General features: G+C 41.8%; 1 protein-coding gene across 1 annotated transcript in view; it reads right to left on the minus strand.

The window, feature by feature from the left end:
• Nucleotides 1–262: 262 nt before the first annotated feature.
• Nucleotides 263–18,323, minus strand: part of TMEM248 (transmembrane protein 248) — a 33,961-nt gene continuing 15,900 nt past the window's right edge. Inside the window, exons 2-7 of the mRNA XM_055341004.1 lie at nt 11,470–11,646; nt 7,994–8,279; nt 6,464–6,614; nt 5,212–5,395; nt 3,514–3,657; nt 263–2,970 (exon numbers count right to left, since the gene is read on the minus strand). Of these exons, the coding sequence (XP_055196979.1) occupies nt 2,950–2,970; nt 3,514–3,657; nt 5,212–5,395; nt 6,464–6,614; nt 7,994–8,279; nt 11,470–11,628 (945 nt within the window). The 5' untranslated portion in view covers nt 11,629–11,646 and the 3' untranslated portion in view covers nt 263–2,949. The remainder of the gene's footprint in view (nt 2,971–3,513; nt 3,658–5,211; nt 5,396–6,463; nt 6,615–7,993; nt 8,280–11,469; nt 11,647–18,323) is intronic.

Consider the following 18,323-nt stretch of genomic DNA (forward strand, 5'->3'; position numbering starts at 1 on the left):
TTTGCCTACTTCTGGGTAGGACTGGGGTCAGCTCTGTGAGGACCCAGTGGTCCACAGCAGTAAAAGAGGTTCTAGACTCTTCTGGAGAGAAGACCCATATGCTTGCTGAGGCCAGCTTAGCAGGAAGGGCGGTCCACCCCACGTCCTGATGACGGGTGACACTTGGAGGGAACAGCTTGCCAAACACCCTCAACTACTCATCACATATGTTCTCCCCTTAGAAAACACCCATCAGATGGCAGGAAACGGGAAACACGGCAAATAAATTCAGAGGTTTTATTCTGTAAAGCACATATGCACATATTTCAAACACAGAAAATTAATCTGGGAGTGAATGCCATAACAGATCAGCTACTGACCATCATGCAGCAAGGTAAGTGAGGTGGGTCCGCTGGCCCTCGTAACCCCACAGTGCCTGCAGGAGGGTTGAAAACCAGGATGCTGAATCCCTACATACTGCCAAAGAAAATGCAACCGAAATGCAGGCGCCTACTAACGAGAAAAACTTACAAATAGAATCAAAACTGATTCAAGTCATACAGTGAAAGGACAAAAGGAAAAAGGAAAGAGATCAATATGATCTGAAACAACCATTTAATAGTAAGTTGCTAACCTTTTATTGGACCTCCAGTCCAAGATGCCTGAGGACGCGCCAGGGGGTCCTGTGCAGGGTCACTCGGAATGGCACATGGGCCCCAGATGGGATGCTTTTCTTATCCCGAGGTCCCCGAGCAGGATGTGGCAGAGGACGGGGCCTTGTCTGCAAGTGCCCGGATGTGAACAGGACTCTGGACTTCCTGAGATTCCACAGGAGTCTCTTCAGTTCCTAGACCTCTTCACTCATGTCCATGGCCACCATCCTTTATACGCCTGCCTGACTCTGGGTTTCCATAAAGATCTTTGAGAATTACCTGCTAGACTGAATGCTGGATCTTAAAGTGTGTATCCTGGCCTCATGACAAGTCATACTGTCCAGGCATTTTTGGCACTTCCTTCCCTCATGCCTAACAGAGTCCTTCCTCCCCTGGCTACAGATTCCAGCTATTCCCTGTAATTAAAACAAGGGTAATTAATATTAGCAACAAGCTGGATTGAACAAACCAGTGAAATTGACTTTTGTCACCTTTCTCCTTCTCTGTTACTCTGCCAGTTATAAATCCATCCCTTTAACTCCACTTCACTGGGACTTTAATTCGGCAGCAGCTTAACCGAAAATCTGTTGGTCTTAATGATACTGATGTTTCTAAAGGCCAAGCTAAATTGCTTTTTCTCCATCTTGTCTCATAAAAGCCTCAAAGTCTCTAAAGAGAAAACTAAATGAACAGGTTAGCCACACATCATGTAAGCAACTCATTAAAAAACTGGAGAGACAAGTATGATTACTGTGCTTGAAATGTACCAAAATGAAAAAAGGGGGGGTTATTAACATATTAAGTTACTACAGTGATTATTTTAACAGTCTTCAGTGAGAGCCCACAACTGTTTTCCATTCACGAATGCCTGGGATCACATGTTCTAGGCCAACTGTCTCAGGCTGCAGGACTGATTCTAATTTGGAGCAGACTCCAGACCTGAAGTTGAAGGAGAGAAGTGCGGACAGTCACGTCCAAGGTTTTAATTGCGCTTCTGCTCTACAACATTGCTTGGGAGAACACAGAAGTCAGTAATGACAATGAATTATTAAGGCAAAGAGCTATTAGGAAAAAATATAGTAACAAGAAAGAACTAGAAAAGATAATGTAGTTTGCTTTTTTTTTTTTACATGGATTAGAAGGAAAAAGGGATAAAGGATCTAGATCATCCAAATGCCACAGGAAAGAAAAATGCTTTTGGTTTTCCTCAAACATGGCAGATCAGAACTGCTTTCCTTCCAATTTCACAGGCACCGTTTCATGTTACTGATCTGCCAGTTGCCCGTGTCCTTCTGGAGATATGTTCATTGCATAAAAATATATGCAAAAAGTAAAAGGAAGAAAGAAAATCCACTCCCTCTTCAAAAAAGACAAGAAACTCTGCACAAGTATTAAACTAAGTCATCTTTCTGTTTCCATTCTGCCGTCTGCATTCCAGAAAACAGAACAGCTAATTTCTACTCTACTCAAGAGCCATTTACTTAATTTTTAAGCTCTTTGGAGTGAGGGTGCTGCTTTAACTTTTATAACAGAGGGAAGGGACAGAGAGAAAAGACAGTGAACATCCTGTCCCAACTCAACTCAGACAAGACCAGGTTCCTCACCATCCATGTGGAAAATGAAACTTAGATCTTTACTGTGTAGGTGATTTTCAATAGTTAACTTTTTACTCAAGATAAAAGCACAAGTCTGTCCTAACTAGAGTAGTATTAAAATGTGACTATTTTACTTTTCTTCTCAAAGAAAAAAACAAAACAAAAAACTAAGAAAGATAGGCATGTTTCCTTGCAAGCAAAACGGAGAAAAAGGGATTATTGTTGTTACCATGATTATTAAAGCCACAGACACATAAAATCCACAAAATGGATTGGTGGCTTTGGAAATGCAATATCACATCAAAGGTGCAGACTGTTTTGAACATTCTGTACATATCGGGCTGAAACAAGAACCAAAGCAAACCTCAACCCCGCCCAGCAATGAAATGCCCCTGTGACCTTAGTGAAGACGGCATGGTCTGCTCCGCAGCAGGGAGATCACAATCCTTGCTGGCGCTGTGCAAGATCATCACACCAAGTCCACAGGTGAGGCTGAAGGGTTCTGGCTGCACCCAGTGCGAAGCACGTGCATCATTGGACCAATTTCTGAATAGATTTTTATAAATATATACAAATCAGTTACAGGCACTTGAAATGTCTTTGGCTGGAATAACCCAACATTGCAAGATAATATATTCACAGAGTGTCCAGGCCCAGGCTGAGTTCAGCAGGCAATGATTATGGTTCTCTCAGTCTCTCTTAGAAAACAGGCAGTTGTGGGATTAGGCATCAGCCAAAGCCACCTAAGAGAGAACAAAATGAGCGATTTCATCACACAGCAAGGCCCAGGTAACTCAGCCCCACCAGCACCCTTACTAGGTTTGGGTCTCCAACCAAACAGCAGGGAGCCATACGGCATGCATCAATCGGGCAGAGGAATTACTAATCCTTGAGGAAACAATCCCGCTTAGCAGGGAATGAACATAAATCTCAAGTCTCCTGCAGGAAGCGGCCAATCTAGTGGAACCACCATGCTGAGACAGAGGTCACAGTTTTGGAACCATGGTCAGTTTTCTATGTGATGATTTCTCAAGCTGATAGAGGGGAAGCAGTCCTCGGGGTCCGCTGCTCTCCAATAGGACTTGGAGAACAATTCGCAGTCAGTACCTCAAACCAGCTAGGGCATGGGTGTGGCTCAAGGTCCAACACCATGATTTAGGCTGAGGGCAGACCCATTTTCTCTGGAGGAAAGGTCCCACCAGCAGTAAACAGAATGAGGACTAAGCAGGACTTGCTGTCTCCAGAGATGTCCAGCAAAAGCTGGGCCAGCCCCCTCCACGGCTCACCTTCTCAGGACAAAAGTCAGGATTGCTCTGACGCAATTTGCTGGGTCTGCCTTTGATAACCGCATAGCAAAACATTGTTATCACCATCACGAAGAGGAAGTAACTGGTGTGCATGAGATGCAAATTTATTAACGAACGGTCATCCTGAATAAAGAGAATAAACCAGACACATCTGCACTGAGTTACTGGAAGATTTTAATGCTAGGTTTCTAGAAACAAGGTTTCTCATAACCTCCAGACTTGCCTCAACATTAACTCTTAAACTGGAATGAGAGAGGTTTCTCTTTTGGTCTTCTCAACTATTAAAGCTGGATTGAAATCAAGAAGGCGTTCCTGGGACCACCCAGTCCTTCCTAACATGGCCCTCTGCCCTGGCTCCTGCATTCCCACTGCCCAAGAATACCCAGCCCCCGGGAAGCCCCAGATACCCCAGAGACCCAGAGGCTTTAACTCCTCCTACCTTTCTCTTCCATCCTTGCCCTCAGGTCACAAGGCTAACAGCCAAGCCTGTGTTCCTTCGCTACTCCTCCACCAAGAAGGCCTCTCCCCATGGGCAGCTTCCTTCCTTTGCCTTTCCCTCCTAGCTGACCTGCCACATGAGGTCAGTCACCAGGCCTGCCAGGCACTGCGTCTGGCATGCTTCCATTCCTTTTCCTTCACACACCTCCAGGCCTTGAAACATCAGCCTTGGGCTCCATCCCATAAACACATCATCAGGTAGGCAGCCCAGTCTTCCTAACACACTGCTTTACCACGACCATACAGCCCAAATGCAGAAAGTCTAAGCACCTCAGTGAGGAACAAATGGACTTCTGGGCCCTGGCATCTGCCCAGCATCCAGCCTGATCATTGTTCACTCCTGCAGGCTCCTAACCTACCAAATGCCACAACTTAATAGATGGAAGAAAAAAGAATCAGGCAAAAAGAAAAGAAATCTACCTAACATACTATCAGGAACAGAAGTAAGGACATTTACAAAAATCTGTGCAGTCTGTTAAAAGTGGGTTCAAGTCTAAGCAGGAAGCTAAATGAGCCCTTCAACTACTGGTCCAGATTATGGTGTCTTCTTCCTTATTAAGTAAAATCCTATCCAGTCCTCAGTATCTTTTTTTTTTTTTTTTAATTCATGAGACACAGAGAGAAGCAGAGACACACGCAGAGGGAGAAGCGGGCTCCCTGCAGGAAGTCCTATGTGGGACTCAATCCCAGATCCCAGGATTACGACCTGGGCCAAAGGGAGGCGCTAAACCATCGAACTACCCAGGCGTCCCTACCAGCCCTCAATATCTAACCAAAGACTCATCCCCTCTGATTTACTTCTACCTTTCTGAATTCCAAACTATTTACTGCTCATATTGGCATTAGCCAAATATTCCCCGAGTGTCTGTCCCAATGAGTAGATGGTGCGAGCATCCCTCGTGACCCTGATGAGTCAGGCACAGGATGGCTGCTTGACAAATATCACTACTGATGGCCAACACAGAAAATGAAGAACACAGGCAGAGTTTACTTAAACTAAAACGGTGGCATATTTTTCTAAGCCTCCACTACTCCACCTAGTCTCCTAGCCCAACTGGAAATCTAGCATGGCATGGGCTAAGCTAACACAAGGAAGTAAAGAGGACCTATACTAACAGTTCTCAGATACAGGAAGACAGACAAACAGACACACACACACACACTATTCTTCTCACTTACGTCTGGAACAATAACTGTAAGCTTGGGATTTAAAGCGTGATAGACTTTTCCAATGGCCCCCTTATAACACCAGAAAGGATTGTAATCTTGAGCGTATTTTGTGTTGGCATCTCTGGCAGTTGTGAAGATCTTGTACCAGAGCGTAGCGTTGCTGTAAGTGTCAGGAACACAGTGTGGTGGCTGTCTGCAGGGGAAGAGAAGAAAAGACTCACGCTCAGTGGCCTGAGACCTTACCTGGGTCTCCTCCACAGCCCTGGCGCAACACTGAGCACAGCCACAGGTGAGGAAAAGAGAAATCAGAGACATACATTTCCTTGAGATGAACACCATTATAGTTTTAGGTCAGATTTTTTTTTTCTTTAATGTAATAAATACGTTAACAGAATAAGAAATAGGCATCCACACCCATGGTTCCCTTGCCTATGATGTAGCCAAAGAGAGAATTCCTTTTAAGCCCATTTTTATAAATTATCTAAATTCTTAGTAACAACTGGAAGTTTTATATACAAACTTCTCCATCAGATATTATAACCTACAGCAAATAATATTTACCTTATTTGATCTTGTCCTACAAGTCTCTTAAGTGTCTAGAACAGATAAATCTCAGACTCTTTGTTTTTTTTTTTGAGAGAGTGACAGGGCAGCCTGGGTGGCTCAGCAGTTTAGCGCTGCCTTCGGCTCAGGGCGTGGTCCTGAGGACCCGGGATCAAGTCCCATGTCGGGCTCCCTGCATGGAGCCTGCTTCTCCCTCTGCCTGTGTCCTGTGTCTCTGCCTCTCTCTGTGTGTCTCTCATGAATAAATAAATAAAATCTAAAAAAAAAAAAAAAAAAAAGAGAGAGAGAGAGAGAGAGACAGAGCCCGCACATGTACATATGGGAAGGGGCAGAGAGAGAGGGAAAATCTCAAGCAGACTCCACGCCCAGTGCGGAGCCCTACGTGGGGCTTCATCTCATGACCCTGAGATCAAGACCTGAGCTGAAATCAAGAGCTGGATGCTCAACGAACTGAGCCACAAAGGTGCCCCCCAGGGTAATTATCATTATAGAATTAGTACCGTCCGGGACTTACATGTGAAGCTCTACCTTTAAGATTCTAAATTCAACTTAAGTAATCCATAGACAGGTCTGGCTATGAGAAATGTACAAAGTACTTTACTGCAAGCCATCCTGAGAACCTGCTGAAGCACCCCAGTCATAGTCATGGTAAATGGAGCTTCTGACATGCACCCGCTAGGCTAAGGAAAACACTTACACAGTGACAGGGAACACCCCAGGGTTGGCTGTGAGGGTCATGCAGGCAGTGAACACCACCTGCTCACAGTGGCCATGAAGCGCACAGTCATCTGAGCTCCAAGCTGTAGGCAGGGTAAAGGTAATGTTTATCTCCTCATGGGCTTCTCTGCCTATGAAAGAAATGTGGGGGAAGGGGTTGGTAAATAAAGGTAAGAACTCATGTATTTATTATACCCAGGATTTCAATGAATCCTGGAATCAAACCCACCCAGGACCCCCTATCAGCCCAAAGTGAGATGTTTGCCTTTGTGGGATTTCAGGAACAGGAGTTCTGAGTGGGACTCTGAGGCCTGCTCACCTGGGAGAGCCATAGTGTGGCAAACGGATGGGGTCCGCTGTTAGCCTGGACCTGAAGACGCAGGGCAACAAGGACCCACAGTGCCCAAGGTGGAAAGCTGGGGGCTGGGTGAGTTATTATCATTGCTATTTTAGCACTTGTACAGCACTCGTGCCTTTTCAAATTGTTTCTTATATGTATCATTTCACATAAAACGTACCACTATCCCACAAACATGACCAAAGAAGCATTACTGTTCCCCTTTCAGATAGGGGCAGACTAGAGGATCAGAGGGTCTAACAAGACTTTTCAGGTCAGGGAACGGGCGAGGGATGAAGAAGCTTCAACAAAAACCAAGATGCTCTAACACCACAGCAGAAGGAAAAGGTCCATCTGCTACCCAGAAGTCACCCTTGCCTCTTTCCTGTGGGAGCAAATCTCACCTGTAAAAGCCAGCAGGACACTGCCAGGCACTCCTAAGTTCCTCTACAAACTTTAAGAGGCTTTTGGTAACAAAGGACCAGAAATTATTCTTCAAGGTCCAAGGCTCCATATGAAGCCTTTCCTAATTACTGCAGCTTCCACTACTTTCTCAGCATTCTCTTGAATCACTGACAGTCTGTCATGGTCAGAGGGCACTACTGGTCAAACGGCAGTATTCAATGTTTAGATATTTATTTTGAACATTACTCAATTAACAAGCACTTAATGTAGAATTTCCTTTGTACCAGGAACTATTGTGTTTGATAAATTAACTCACATTATCCTTTTCTCTTCCATAATCTTAAAATTCTAATTGGACAGATCTTAGGCTTTCTTTATAGTTCTTCGCAGCAGCTAGCACAGTGCTGAGCTAATGTGGGCATTTAAAACTCTGTAGAACAGTAACAATATTTGTAGTATGTATTGAAAACTCCAAGATGAAAACCAGAATAAAAAATTTGTGTTTGTAAATATTAAACCAGAGCTAGGCCTTAAAGTCTCTTTTTAGTTGCTTTTACTGAGAACTTACTATATACAAAGCACTCTACGTGAAGATGTGGTAGACACAGAACGTTCCTTCTTGACTTCATGTAGTTCAAACTCAACAAAAAGGGAGCATGTAAAAGTAAAAATAATCTGATGAGTGAAAACCACATACTACTAATACTCTGCCTTCAAAAGAGTTGCTGCCAAAGAAAATCTGAAAGGAAAATGGCTCTACTCACATACCTGAAAGTCCAATCTGATGCCCTAAAATGGTCGAGTACAGATGAGTGACGTTGCGAGAGTACCCTCCAAAGGGTTTCAGTGGGTCCAAGGTTAGGGTGATCGCAACTGAGATGTTCACTGGGCCTGAGTCCTCGAGGGCCTGCGGGGACTGGGTGGACACTCTGGCCTGCCCGCTGGTCACTGTGCTCTCCGGAGTCGTGGTGTCATTTGTGAGGTGCTTCAATGTTTCGTTCTCTGATACACACAAGTCCAAATCGTTAAACCGCAGCAGAAATGTATTCCAATCCTGCAGCATAATGAAACAGAAGGAAATGAGTGTGAGCAGTCTAAAAGCGCCGCCACCGCACCCTACAGCCATGACCTCTAGGTAGTGTCACAGGGCCACAGAGTTAATCACTGAAAATAACAATGACAATATAGCCATCAGCATCTTCTTGCATTGGTATAATAGTGCTGGTTTTCCAAACCACCCGCATATTCACAATCTAAAATGTGAACTATTCACTAGTATGAGATATTAAATAAAATAGGAGATTAAACCTACTTATTCAAGAAAATGTGTAAAAAAAAAAACAAAATAGCATATTATACTTACAGAAAATGATCTAGCTTAAGAACCAAACTTAAAAACGAAGCTTGACTCAAAGTAATAAAACATTAAAAGCATTAATCCAAACTCAATAAGCAGTTATGATTATTTTTATTTTTTAAAAGATTTTATTTTGAGCACAACGTGGAATGGCACTCAAACTCACAACCCTGAGATCAAGTTGCCCACTTCACCGACTGAACCAGCCAGGTGCCCCATGTTCGTTTTTTTAAATGAGGCTGCGTTGGAGCACCCAGCTGGCTCAGTCGGAAAAGCATGTGACTCTTGATCTCGGTGGGAGTCCTGAGTTTGAGCCCCACGCTGGGTGCCGAGATTAAATAAATAAAACTAAAAACAGATAAATAAATAAGGCTGCCTTAAAATAATTCCTCAAAAGGTCAGTTCTATACATCTTACTTTCTCTCAGTAGAATTTAAAAGTTCAGTCAATACCAATGTTCACATGGTCCATTTTCCCCCTTGTCATGGACTTTGAAACATAACCACCTTAGGAAAAGTTTCAAAAAGGACGAGAAAAGATGTTTTCAGGCATATCTTAATATCTGTCTTGATGGTTTAAATCATAAGCAATTTTAAAAACACATAAGGCTGATAATGTCATGATTAACCTGAAAGCAACATAGTAAAGTACCCACCTAGTTCTATTTTAATTTAATTTTCACAGAAACACAGAGATGAAGTCAGGCTGAAATGGCAACCACAAACTAGCCTAGGCTGTCACATTAACTTCTTTCTCCATGCAACATTAATCTCCAAAAAGTTGCCAAATGTGAAGACAAACCAAGTCACATTCCCAATTACTTTACACCAGCCTTGACTAAAAATGCTACGAGGTATCCCTGGCCTTCCTTCAGGGAGTTGGATCTGAGGCTCAATCTCCCATCCCCTTATCAGGCTACCTCTTGAAAAAACCCTTTCCTTGCTGCATTAAAAAAAAAAAACAAAAAAAAAAAACAAAAAAAACAGCCATCTGAGCAACCCTCAAGTAGTCAAGAGAGTCTACCTTTTTTCTTTTTTTTAAAGATTTATTTATTTTATTCAGAGAGAGAGAGAGACTGAGAGGCAGAGACACAGGCAGAGGGAGAAGCAGGCTCCACGCAGGGAGCCCGACGTGGGACTCGATCCGGGTCTCCAGGATCACACCCCAGGCTGCAGGCGGCGCCAAACCGCTGCGCCACTGGGGCTGCCCAAGAGAGTCTACCTTTAAAGCATTGGTGTGTATGGCATTTAGTAAGACTGCAACTAGATATACCAAATTATGGTTCTCCCCAATCCCACAAACTTAGACTACTCAAAAACATTAGGTTTGGAAATGAACATTCTAGTCTCGGATCCCTTCAGATTCCAGACATGAGAGAACTGAGGCCCAGAGCAACTTTATGGATCCCCTAATTCCACAGTTGAAAGCAGAAGCAGGATTAAGTTTCTTGATTCACAGCCCCAAGCTTTTCCCATATTCCGAAGATCCTCATTTGAAAATAAAATCACTAAGTTAATCATAACTAGAGTTCTGCAGCAGCTTGTTGCTGCTTTCCTGGCGACCTCAAGTCCATTCTGGACAGTCAGCTGAAGCCAATGTCAAGGCCACATTTTGACTATTAAGGACTAATTATCCAAGTTACTTCTTAATCACTTGCCTTGGCCAAGTGTTCAACATGGCCTTGGGCTCTAAGGGAAAGCAATGCCAGGATGCTGCAGAGCCCTGGTTGTGACTAGAATATTCATTTCCAGTACTAATGTGGGTGCAGCAGCCTATTTGCACAGCCTTTAAAGATTCAGGCAGAGTCAGAAAAGAGGGAGAACTGAGCCAGCCAGTATGTTTCTTGGTTAGAAACTCTTTAAAAGGGTTTCATGGCAGAAATAGCTAAAGCTCATTACCTAAACTGTGTGAGAGAGTTCACTCGTGAAGGTGGTCCCTCCTGCCAAGGTATTCTAGGATTCAGAATACCACAGAGAAAGCCCTGATCCCCCTGACACTGAGTAGGACCCTCCCCTCAGGCACAAGGCACACACAGCGCAGGAACAGTGTGATCTCAATCTCCACCCCCATTCCCACTCCCACCGAGGCACACAGCCAAGAAGAAAAAGGATAAGAGAAGGCACTCCAGGAATCTAAGGCAGGAACTCACTTGTCCTAAAAGAAACCGTGCCCACCAGTAACTTTACCATATCATTAATTCAGCATAATTTCTAACATGTAAAATACATTTATTAATAGGTACATTTTTAATGTTATTACCTATTATTAATAGGTACATTATCATTCCCTACATTAGCAATACCCTAATAATTTACTTAAATGACCACAATGTAAAATCTAGAAGGCAAGATTGTAGGTAACTGAAGTTCAGCTTAATAAAAAAAGACAAATATATGTGGAAATAAGACTGAGCTTTCTATTTCTTTAGTATTCCTTCTCAGGCAATGATAAAACTATCATATTGGTATAGCTAATAAAACTCCATGAAGAAAAAAAAAAAAAAACCAAAAAACTCCATGAAGACATATGGCTTCAAGAAAACAAATGTCTACAGTTTTTAAAAATAGCAATTAGCTAACTTAAGACTTTAATAATAAATTTATAATTAATTTAATAATAGCAAATATGTTAGTTCTCTATGTTCTTGACACAATTTACAAATATACTTTCCAAAATACATTATTTCATTACTGAAAGTCTGAAACTGGCAGCATTGCTTGTCTGACCAGATACTAACAAAGAGAGTCACAGGGAGATGGAAGACAAAAGATTCTGAAAAAAATGCTTGCTTCTTCACTAGGTTAGAAAGAAAGGTGTGTGGAGCGCCCAAGGGTATTCTCCGACTGTCAAGGTCTGGCCAGCCTGAGAGGACCAAGAACATACATACCTCTGCCATTTCCGGTGACTTAATCTCCTTGATTTTGAAGAAATAGCCCAAGGTCAGGAAAGCTATTGCCATGGCGCTGACACTGATCATAAAGACCACGAGGGGAGGCCGGCTGCTGATGTACAGCTTCAGGTTCTCCAGGGGGTTGATGCTGAACATTATTCTGATCAACTCCACCTGAAAGGGATTAATCGTTAGACTTACAGATTGACTACCCCAAAGAAACCCTATGATCCCTACTGTTGTTTCCTTTAATGGCGCTGGAGGGTGACGAGGTCACTCACCACTGAACTTGAGAAACGTTTAATCCACTCCAAAGACAAAGGAAAAAACACAAAATGTGAACTGTCACTATGCCAAAGTGGTAAGATCTTAAAAGCTATGCATTTCCCTCTTTCCATTTAAATCTTCTAATTATTCTACAATGAACACTTGCTGTTTCCATAAAGACTATTATAATAGCACTTGCTATTTCCGCTTAAGATAATGCTGAGGTAGGTCCGTCATAGGACACAAATGCATGCTAACACGTACAGAAGGAAAGCGAGGGTGTTCTCATTTCCTACCACTGAAGGGTTCTGTCCTGTTCACTGCTGCCCTCACACCCAGCCCAGCAATTGGCACAGAAAGACACGTGATAAACGCTTAATTGTACCATTCCCCTGCTTAAAGCCCACCGCAGGCTTCCCGTAGTACCTAGGATAAGACTAGGGACAGCTCCATCACGGCCCACAGGGTTTCAGGACCCAGAAGCCCCACCAGCTCAACGACTACATGTCCAGCAACTTCCCGTTCTCCCTCACTGGGCTCTGGCCACACTGGCCTTGCTATTTTCTAGGACCAACTTGTCATGGTCTGCAAGGAAGTCAGCTGGGACTTGCACGGGGACTGTACTGAATCTATAGATCAGTTTGAGGAATACTGCCTTCTTAACAATACTGTCTTCCAGTCTGAGAACCTTCCCATTTTTTTCAGATTTTCTCTAATTTATTCCAAGCAGTTTTGTAGCTTTCAAAACATATGTTTACACTTTTTTTGCCAAATGTATTCCTAAGTATTTTATTCCTTTTAGGATTTTTGGACATGTTCTACATGAAGGCATTGCCCCAAAATTTCCATGTGCTGGCTCTTCTTAAAATGCAGGTTTCCACTCAACAGCCAACTCCTCAGAGAGGCCTTCCCTGACTACCCTCAGCCCCCACCTCTCAGCACTCTGCTTTAATTCTTTCATACTGGTTAGTGCCAGTCAAGAATACAACCAATTTTCTACTTGTTTGCTGTTTCTCATCCCTGGTTTCTGAGCTCTATGACAGCAGTAACTTTTCCAATCTTCTTCACTGCTATAGCTCTAGTCCCCAGCCCCTAGAACAGGAGCTGACACATATGAGCAATTATATATATGAACAGATTATAACACTAAAAAAAAGCAACTAAAAAATATCTAACAATTTTTTTCAAAGGTTTTATTTATTTATTCATGAGAGACACAGAGCGAGAGGCAGAGACGCAGGTAGAGGGAGAAGCAGGCTCCATGCAGGGAGCCTGATGCTGGACTCGATCCCAGGACCCCGGGATCACACCGAGCCAAAGGCAGATGCTCAACCGCTGAGCCCCCCAGGTGTCCCTGTAACAACTTTTAAATTTAAGAGGGAAAAGGTTCATCAACACCCTCTAAGAACTAACAGCAACACTTGCAATAAGCCAGGCTGTGTATTCCTTCATCCTTACAAGTGTCCTGTGAAATGGAAAATAATATCCTTTGTATTCTTCCCAGAGCAACATCCACGCATGTTTTGTGTTTACCACAGACAGCTCTCTCTATATATATCCAGATACAGTTACTGGTATTGCATATGGAAACTTGTAGAAAATGATACATTGAATATATTCTTGTGCTTTCACTCAACATTCTGTTTCTGAGTTTTATCTCTGATCTATGTAGATCAATCTACTGAATTTACCTGCTATATAGTATACAACTGTTTTCCTGGACGGAGGAGCCCAGCAAGGTTCTTCCCAGTTTCCTCACCAAGGCCCTGCAGCAGGCACAAGAGTGGCTCTAGGTCACAGGGTGGGCCCATCAGCAACCTAACCTGGTCATGTAAGGCAGCTCTCCAAGGAAGTCCTACCAGCAATGAAAAGGCTTGCTCCATTTCCCAACATTCATACCAACACTTGATAATCTAAAGCAAATCTTATTGATTTGGACCAACAAGATCGATGTGAAATGTTATATTATTTTAAATTGCATCTCCCTCAAACTGAGTTTCTTTATCAGCCATTTAGGTTCTTCCTAAGTAAACCGCCTGAATCTTTGGCCACTTACTAGTTAAGATGCTTGTCTATGTCTTATTAATGTTCAGGAGTTCTTTTTATATTCAGGATACTAAGGCTTTTCCAGTTTTTTTACATGTAACTACTTCAAGTCGGTGGATTTCCTTTTATATAGTTTATGGTATCTTTCTCCATACAAAAGGTTCTTGATTTTTTAAAACGGCTTTGATATATAATCACATACCACACAATTCATCCATTCAACATGTACAATTCATAGAATTCGGCAACCGTCACTATAATCAATTTTCAAACATTTTATCTCGTAAAGAAACCCCACACTCTCTAGCAATAACCCCCTATTCTCTCTCCAGCACGAAGGCAACTGCTAATATACCTTGTCTCTACAAATTTGCCTATTCCAAACCTGTCAAATGAACGGAATCATAATACAAGGCCTTTGGTGACTGACTTCTTCCACTTAGCATGTTTTCAAGGTTAATTCATGTTGTAGCACATAGTGGTACTTCATTCCTTTTTGTTGCCAAAAATATTCCATTGTATGAAATGTCTTATACATACATTTTTGCTTATCCATTCATCAGTTGATAAACATTTGTTTCCACTTTTCATCTATTATAAATAATGTTGCTACGCACATGCATGTATAACATCTTGTGTGGACATAATTTCCATTTCTCTTGGCTGCATCTGTTATATATATCCTAAGAGTGGCACTGCTGGATCTTACAGTAACCACATGTTTAACCTTTTGAGGACCTGCCAGGCTATTTCCCAAAGCAACTGCCCTCCTTTGCATTCTTGCCAGCTATATAATGAGTGTTTCAATTTTTCCACCACCTCACCCACACTCACCTTTCTCATTAGAGTCATCCTAATGGGTGTGAGGTGGTACCTCACTGTGGTTTGATTTGCATTTCCTCGACAGCTGTAAGTTCTTGATTTTAATGTATTTAAATTTATCACCCTTTTCATTTTAATGATTATGTGCATGTATATATTATTTAAGAATCCCTTTGGTATCTTTAGATGTCAAAAAGGCTTATTTTCATTATTTTCCTCTACAAGTCTTATAGTTTGACTTTTAGTCTCTTATCTATTTGGAATTAATAATTAATTAATCTGGGATTCCAGAATCTAGTAGGTTTCTGGTTTAGTCTTTTTCTAGACAGGCGGCCAATTGTCCAATACCACTGAACATGGTTTTGTATTGAACATGGATTTCCCATGGATTTATAATGCTCTCTCTGATATACACCAAGCTCCCACATAAATGTGGGTTTATTTCTATTTTTTCTTGTGTCCCATCACGATATCTGCATCTCCCCACCTAGTACTATGCTGTCTGAAACCCTGCTAATACAAGAAGTCTACCATTGTACTTTTATCCAAAATTGCTTTAGCTATTCTTGGTCCTTTACCCTGCCAAATGAATTTTAGGTTCTAACTGTAAAGTTCCCAGAAAAAATCCTGTTGAGATTTAAACTGGAATTGCACCAAACAGACTATCAATTGGGGAAGAAATGACATCTTTACAACACTAAGTTCCCTAATCTATGAACAGGGTATCTCTCTCCATTTATTTTGGTCCACTTTTTTAAAACTTCCTCCTATGCCTCTTATTAGATTGACTCAAAGACATACTCAAAGACATGATTTATGCAGCTATCATTAATAGCATCTCCTAAAAATTACATTTACTATTGTTTATGTATACAAAAGCAACAGGCTTACTGCTGAAATCTTTTAAATTCTAATTAGGCTATTTGTAGCTTCTCTTGGATTTTGTGTAGACAGTCACACTGCAAGCTAGGAAGTGTTTCTTCCTTTCCAGCCCCAATTTCATTTCTTTTTCTTATGACTTTGACTAGAATCTTCAGTGAAATGATGAATAAAAGTGGCAATAGCAGATTCCTACCTTTAAAGAAAACGCTTCTAAATCCTTCACTGATTAAATACAGTATACGTTAAAGGTTTCTTTTTTTTTTTTTAAAGATTTTATTTATTCATCAGAGACACACACAGAGAGAGGCAGAGACACAGGCAGAGGGAGAGAGAAGCAGGCTCCCTGCAGGGAACCTGATTTGGGACTCAATCCCAGCACTCTGGAGATCATGACCTGAGCCAAAGGCAGACACCCAACCACTGAGCCACCCAGGTGCCCCCCCCCCTTTTTTTTAATATTAAAGGTTTCTGAAAGAAACCCCTCAGCAGGTTAAGAAAGTACTCTTCCGTTTCAAGTTTGCAGGGAGACTTTGATAATAAACAAGTGTTGCATTTTAATGACTGCTTTATCTACAACTTTTTTTTAAATAAATTAATTTTATTGGTGTTCAATTTACCAACATACAGAATAACACCCAGTGCTCATCCCGTCAAGTGTCCCCCTCAGTGCCCGTCACCCATTCACCCCCACCCCCCGCCCTCCTCCCCTTCCACCACCCCTAGTTCGTTTCCCAGAGTTAGGAGTCTTTATTATCTACAACTTCTTAATCAATTTTTTCTCTTTAATCTGTTGACATGAACTATGCTGATTTTCTCCTGCTGACTCATATTTGCATTCCTCGGATAAACTTAACATGATCATAATTTTTTAAAACTATATTACTGACACAGGTTTGCCAAACTTTATCCGGACTTTTTAACTGGACTTATGAATAGATATTCATAAGTGAGATAAGAAAATGATCAGCCCCAATCATACTCTCCTTGACTAGCAGGATCAAGTCATCCGAGTATCATAAAATTAACTGTCCAGACATGCATTTTCTAGAACATGTATATTAGCTTTTATTTCTTAGAAGCTTGACAGATCTTGACCCAAAAAAACATCTGGGTTCAAGTTTTTCTTTGGTTTTGTATCTGGGTGAGTTATCTTGACTAATTCCTCATGATTTTAATGACGGTTGGTCTATGTTTTCTGTTTCTACTGAGTTGGTTTTGCTAAGATGTGTTACTCTAGGAAATTACCCATTTGATACTGGTTTTTAGTATTTCTAGGCACAGTATCATTTTGTGATTTGTTCAATTTTTAATTTACTTGTAGTTTTGGTTTTTTTGCACTACAAATGTTTTTCTGTGTTTGTCTTCTTTTTTAAAAATTTTATTTATTTATTCATGAGAGACAGAGAGAGAGAGAGAGGCAGAGACACAGGCAGAGGGAGAAGCAGGCTCCATGCTGGGAGCTCGACGTGGGACTCAATCCCAGGTCTCCAGGGTCACGCCCTGGGCTGAAGGCAGGCGCTAAGCCTCTTGAGCCACTCAGGGATCCCTGTCTTCTCTTTTTAACCAATCTTCCCACAGCTGTATTACACTAATATTTTCAAAAGACCAGCATGTGGTTTTGTAAACAGCATCTAAATAATGTGTTTTCGGGATCCCTGGGTGGCGCAGCGGTTTAGCGCCTTCCTTTGGCCCAGGGCACGATCCTGGAGACCGGTATCGAATCCCACGTCAGGCTCCCTGCATGGAGCCTGCTTCTCCCTCTGCCTATGTCTCTGCCTCTCTCTCTCTCTCTCTGTGATGACTACCATAAATAAATAAAATTAAAAAATAAATAAATAATGTGTTTTCTATTTCAGTCATTTATACATGTATTTTTTTTATGTTTCTCCCTCTGCTTTCTCTAGATTTACTCAGTTCAATTTCTCCAACTTCTTCAGTTAGAATCTTATCTCAAAATTTTTATTCTAAAAAAATTTTTTTTATTCTTTTCTAATGTAAGCATTTCAGAATATTAGTTGCCCTCAACATAGTCCTTCCTTATTCAAATTATGTTTGTGCCCTCACCACTACCACCAATCTAATCCATTTGCTAATCTTGATTTTTCTTTCCGAAATATATCTCAGATCCACCCACTTTCCTCCATCTTCATGTGAAGATGTTTCGGCTCTCCATAACCCTAAGACCTCTAATATCCAAGAGCCCAGTGAACACCTCTATACCTACTTTCGACATGACCAAAACTGAACTCATCTGTTTTCCTGCCAATATGACTCTTCCTCCTGTATTCCCCATCTCAATGCAGAACTCAGAAAAACATCCTAGACTACTTGTGCCTTCCCCACCATATCCAAGTAATCACTAAATGCTAAAGATCTTATTTCTGTAATATCTCTTACTTCTTTTTCCTTTCCATATTCCTTGGCTACTACCCTTAGTTTAGGCCTTCATCTTTTTCTTGTAACTATCACTAAGAGTTTCAACTGGATCTGCCTGCTACCAGTCAAATAATCCAACCTCTATATACTGTGAGAGTGATTTTTCCTAATGTAAATCTAGTCATGTTACTAGACTAGTTAAGTCTAGACTAGATGAAGACAAGGGATGAAGTCTGAGCAACTGAGAATGGCAGGCCACCATGAACTAGGTCTTGTCTACTTCTCAATGGTCTAACTGCCTGCAATTCCCAAAACACATCAGACAGTATTATATTATAGCTTCAAGCCTTTCAGTCTGCTGGTCCTCCTGACCTTCACAAACCACATCCCACTACTTCACACCCTGCTCTTCCAAGACTCAAGGGATACCTCCTCTATGGAAGGCCCTCCCTGGCCCT

The sequence above is a fragment of the Nyctereutes procyonoides genome, unplaced genomic scaffold (genome assembly GCF_905146905.1).
Source record: "Nyctereutes procyonoides isolate TBG_1078 unplaced genomic scaffold, NYPRO_anot_genome, whole genome shotgun sequence".
Classification (NCBI taxonomy): domain Eukaryota; kingdom Metazoa; phylum Chordata; class Mammalia; order Carnivora; family Canidae; genus Nyctereutes; species Nyctereutes procyonoides.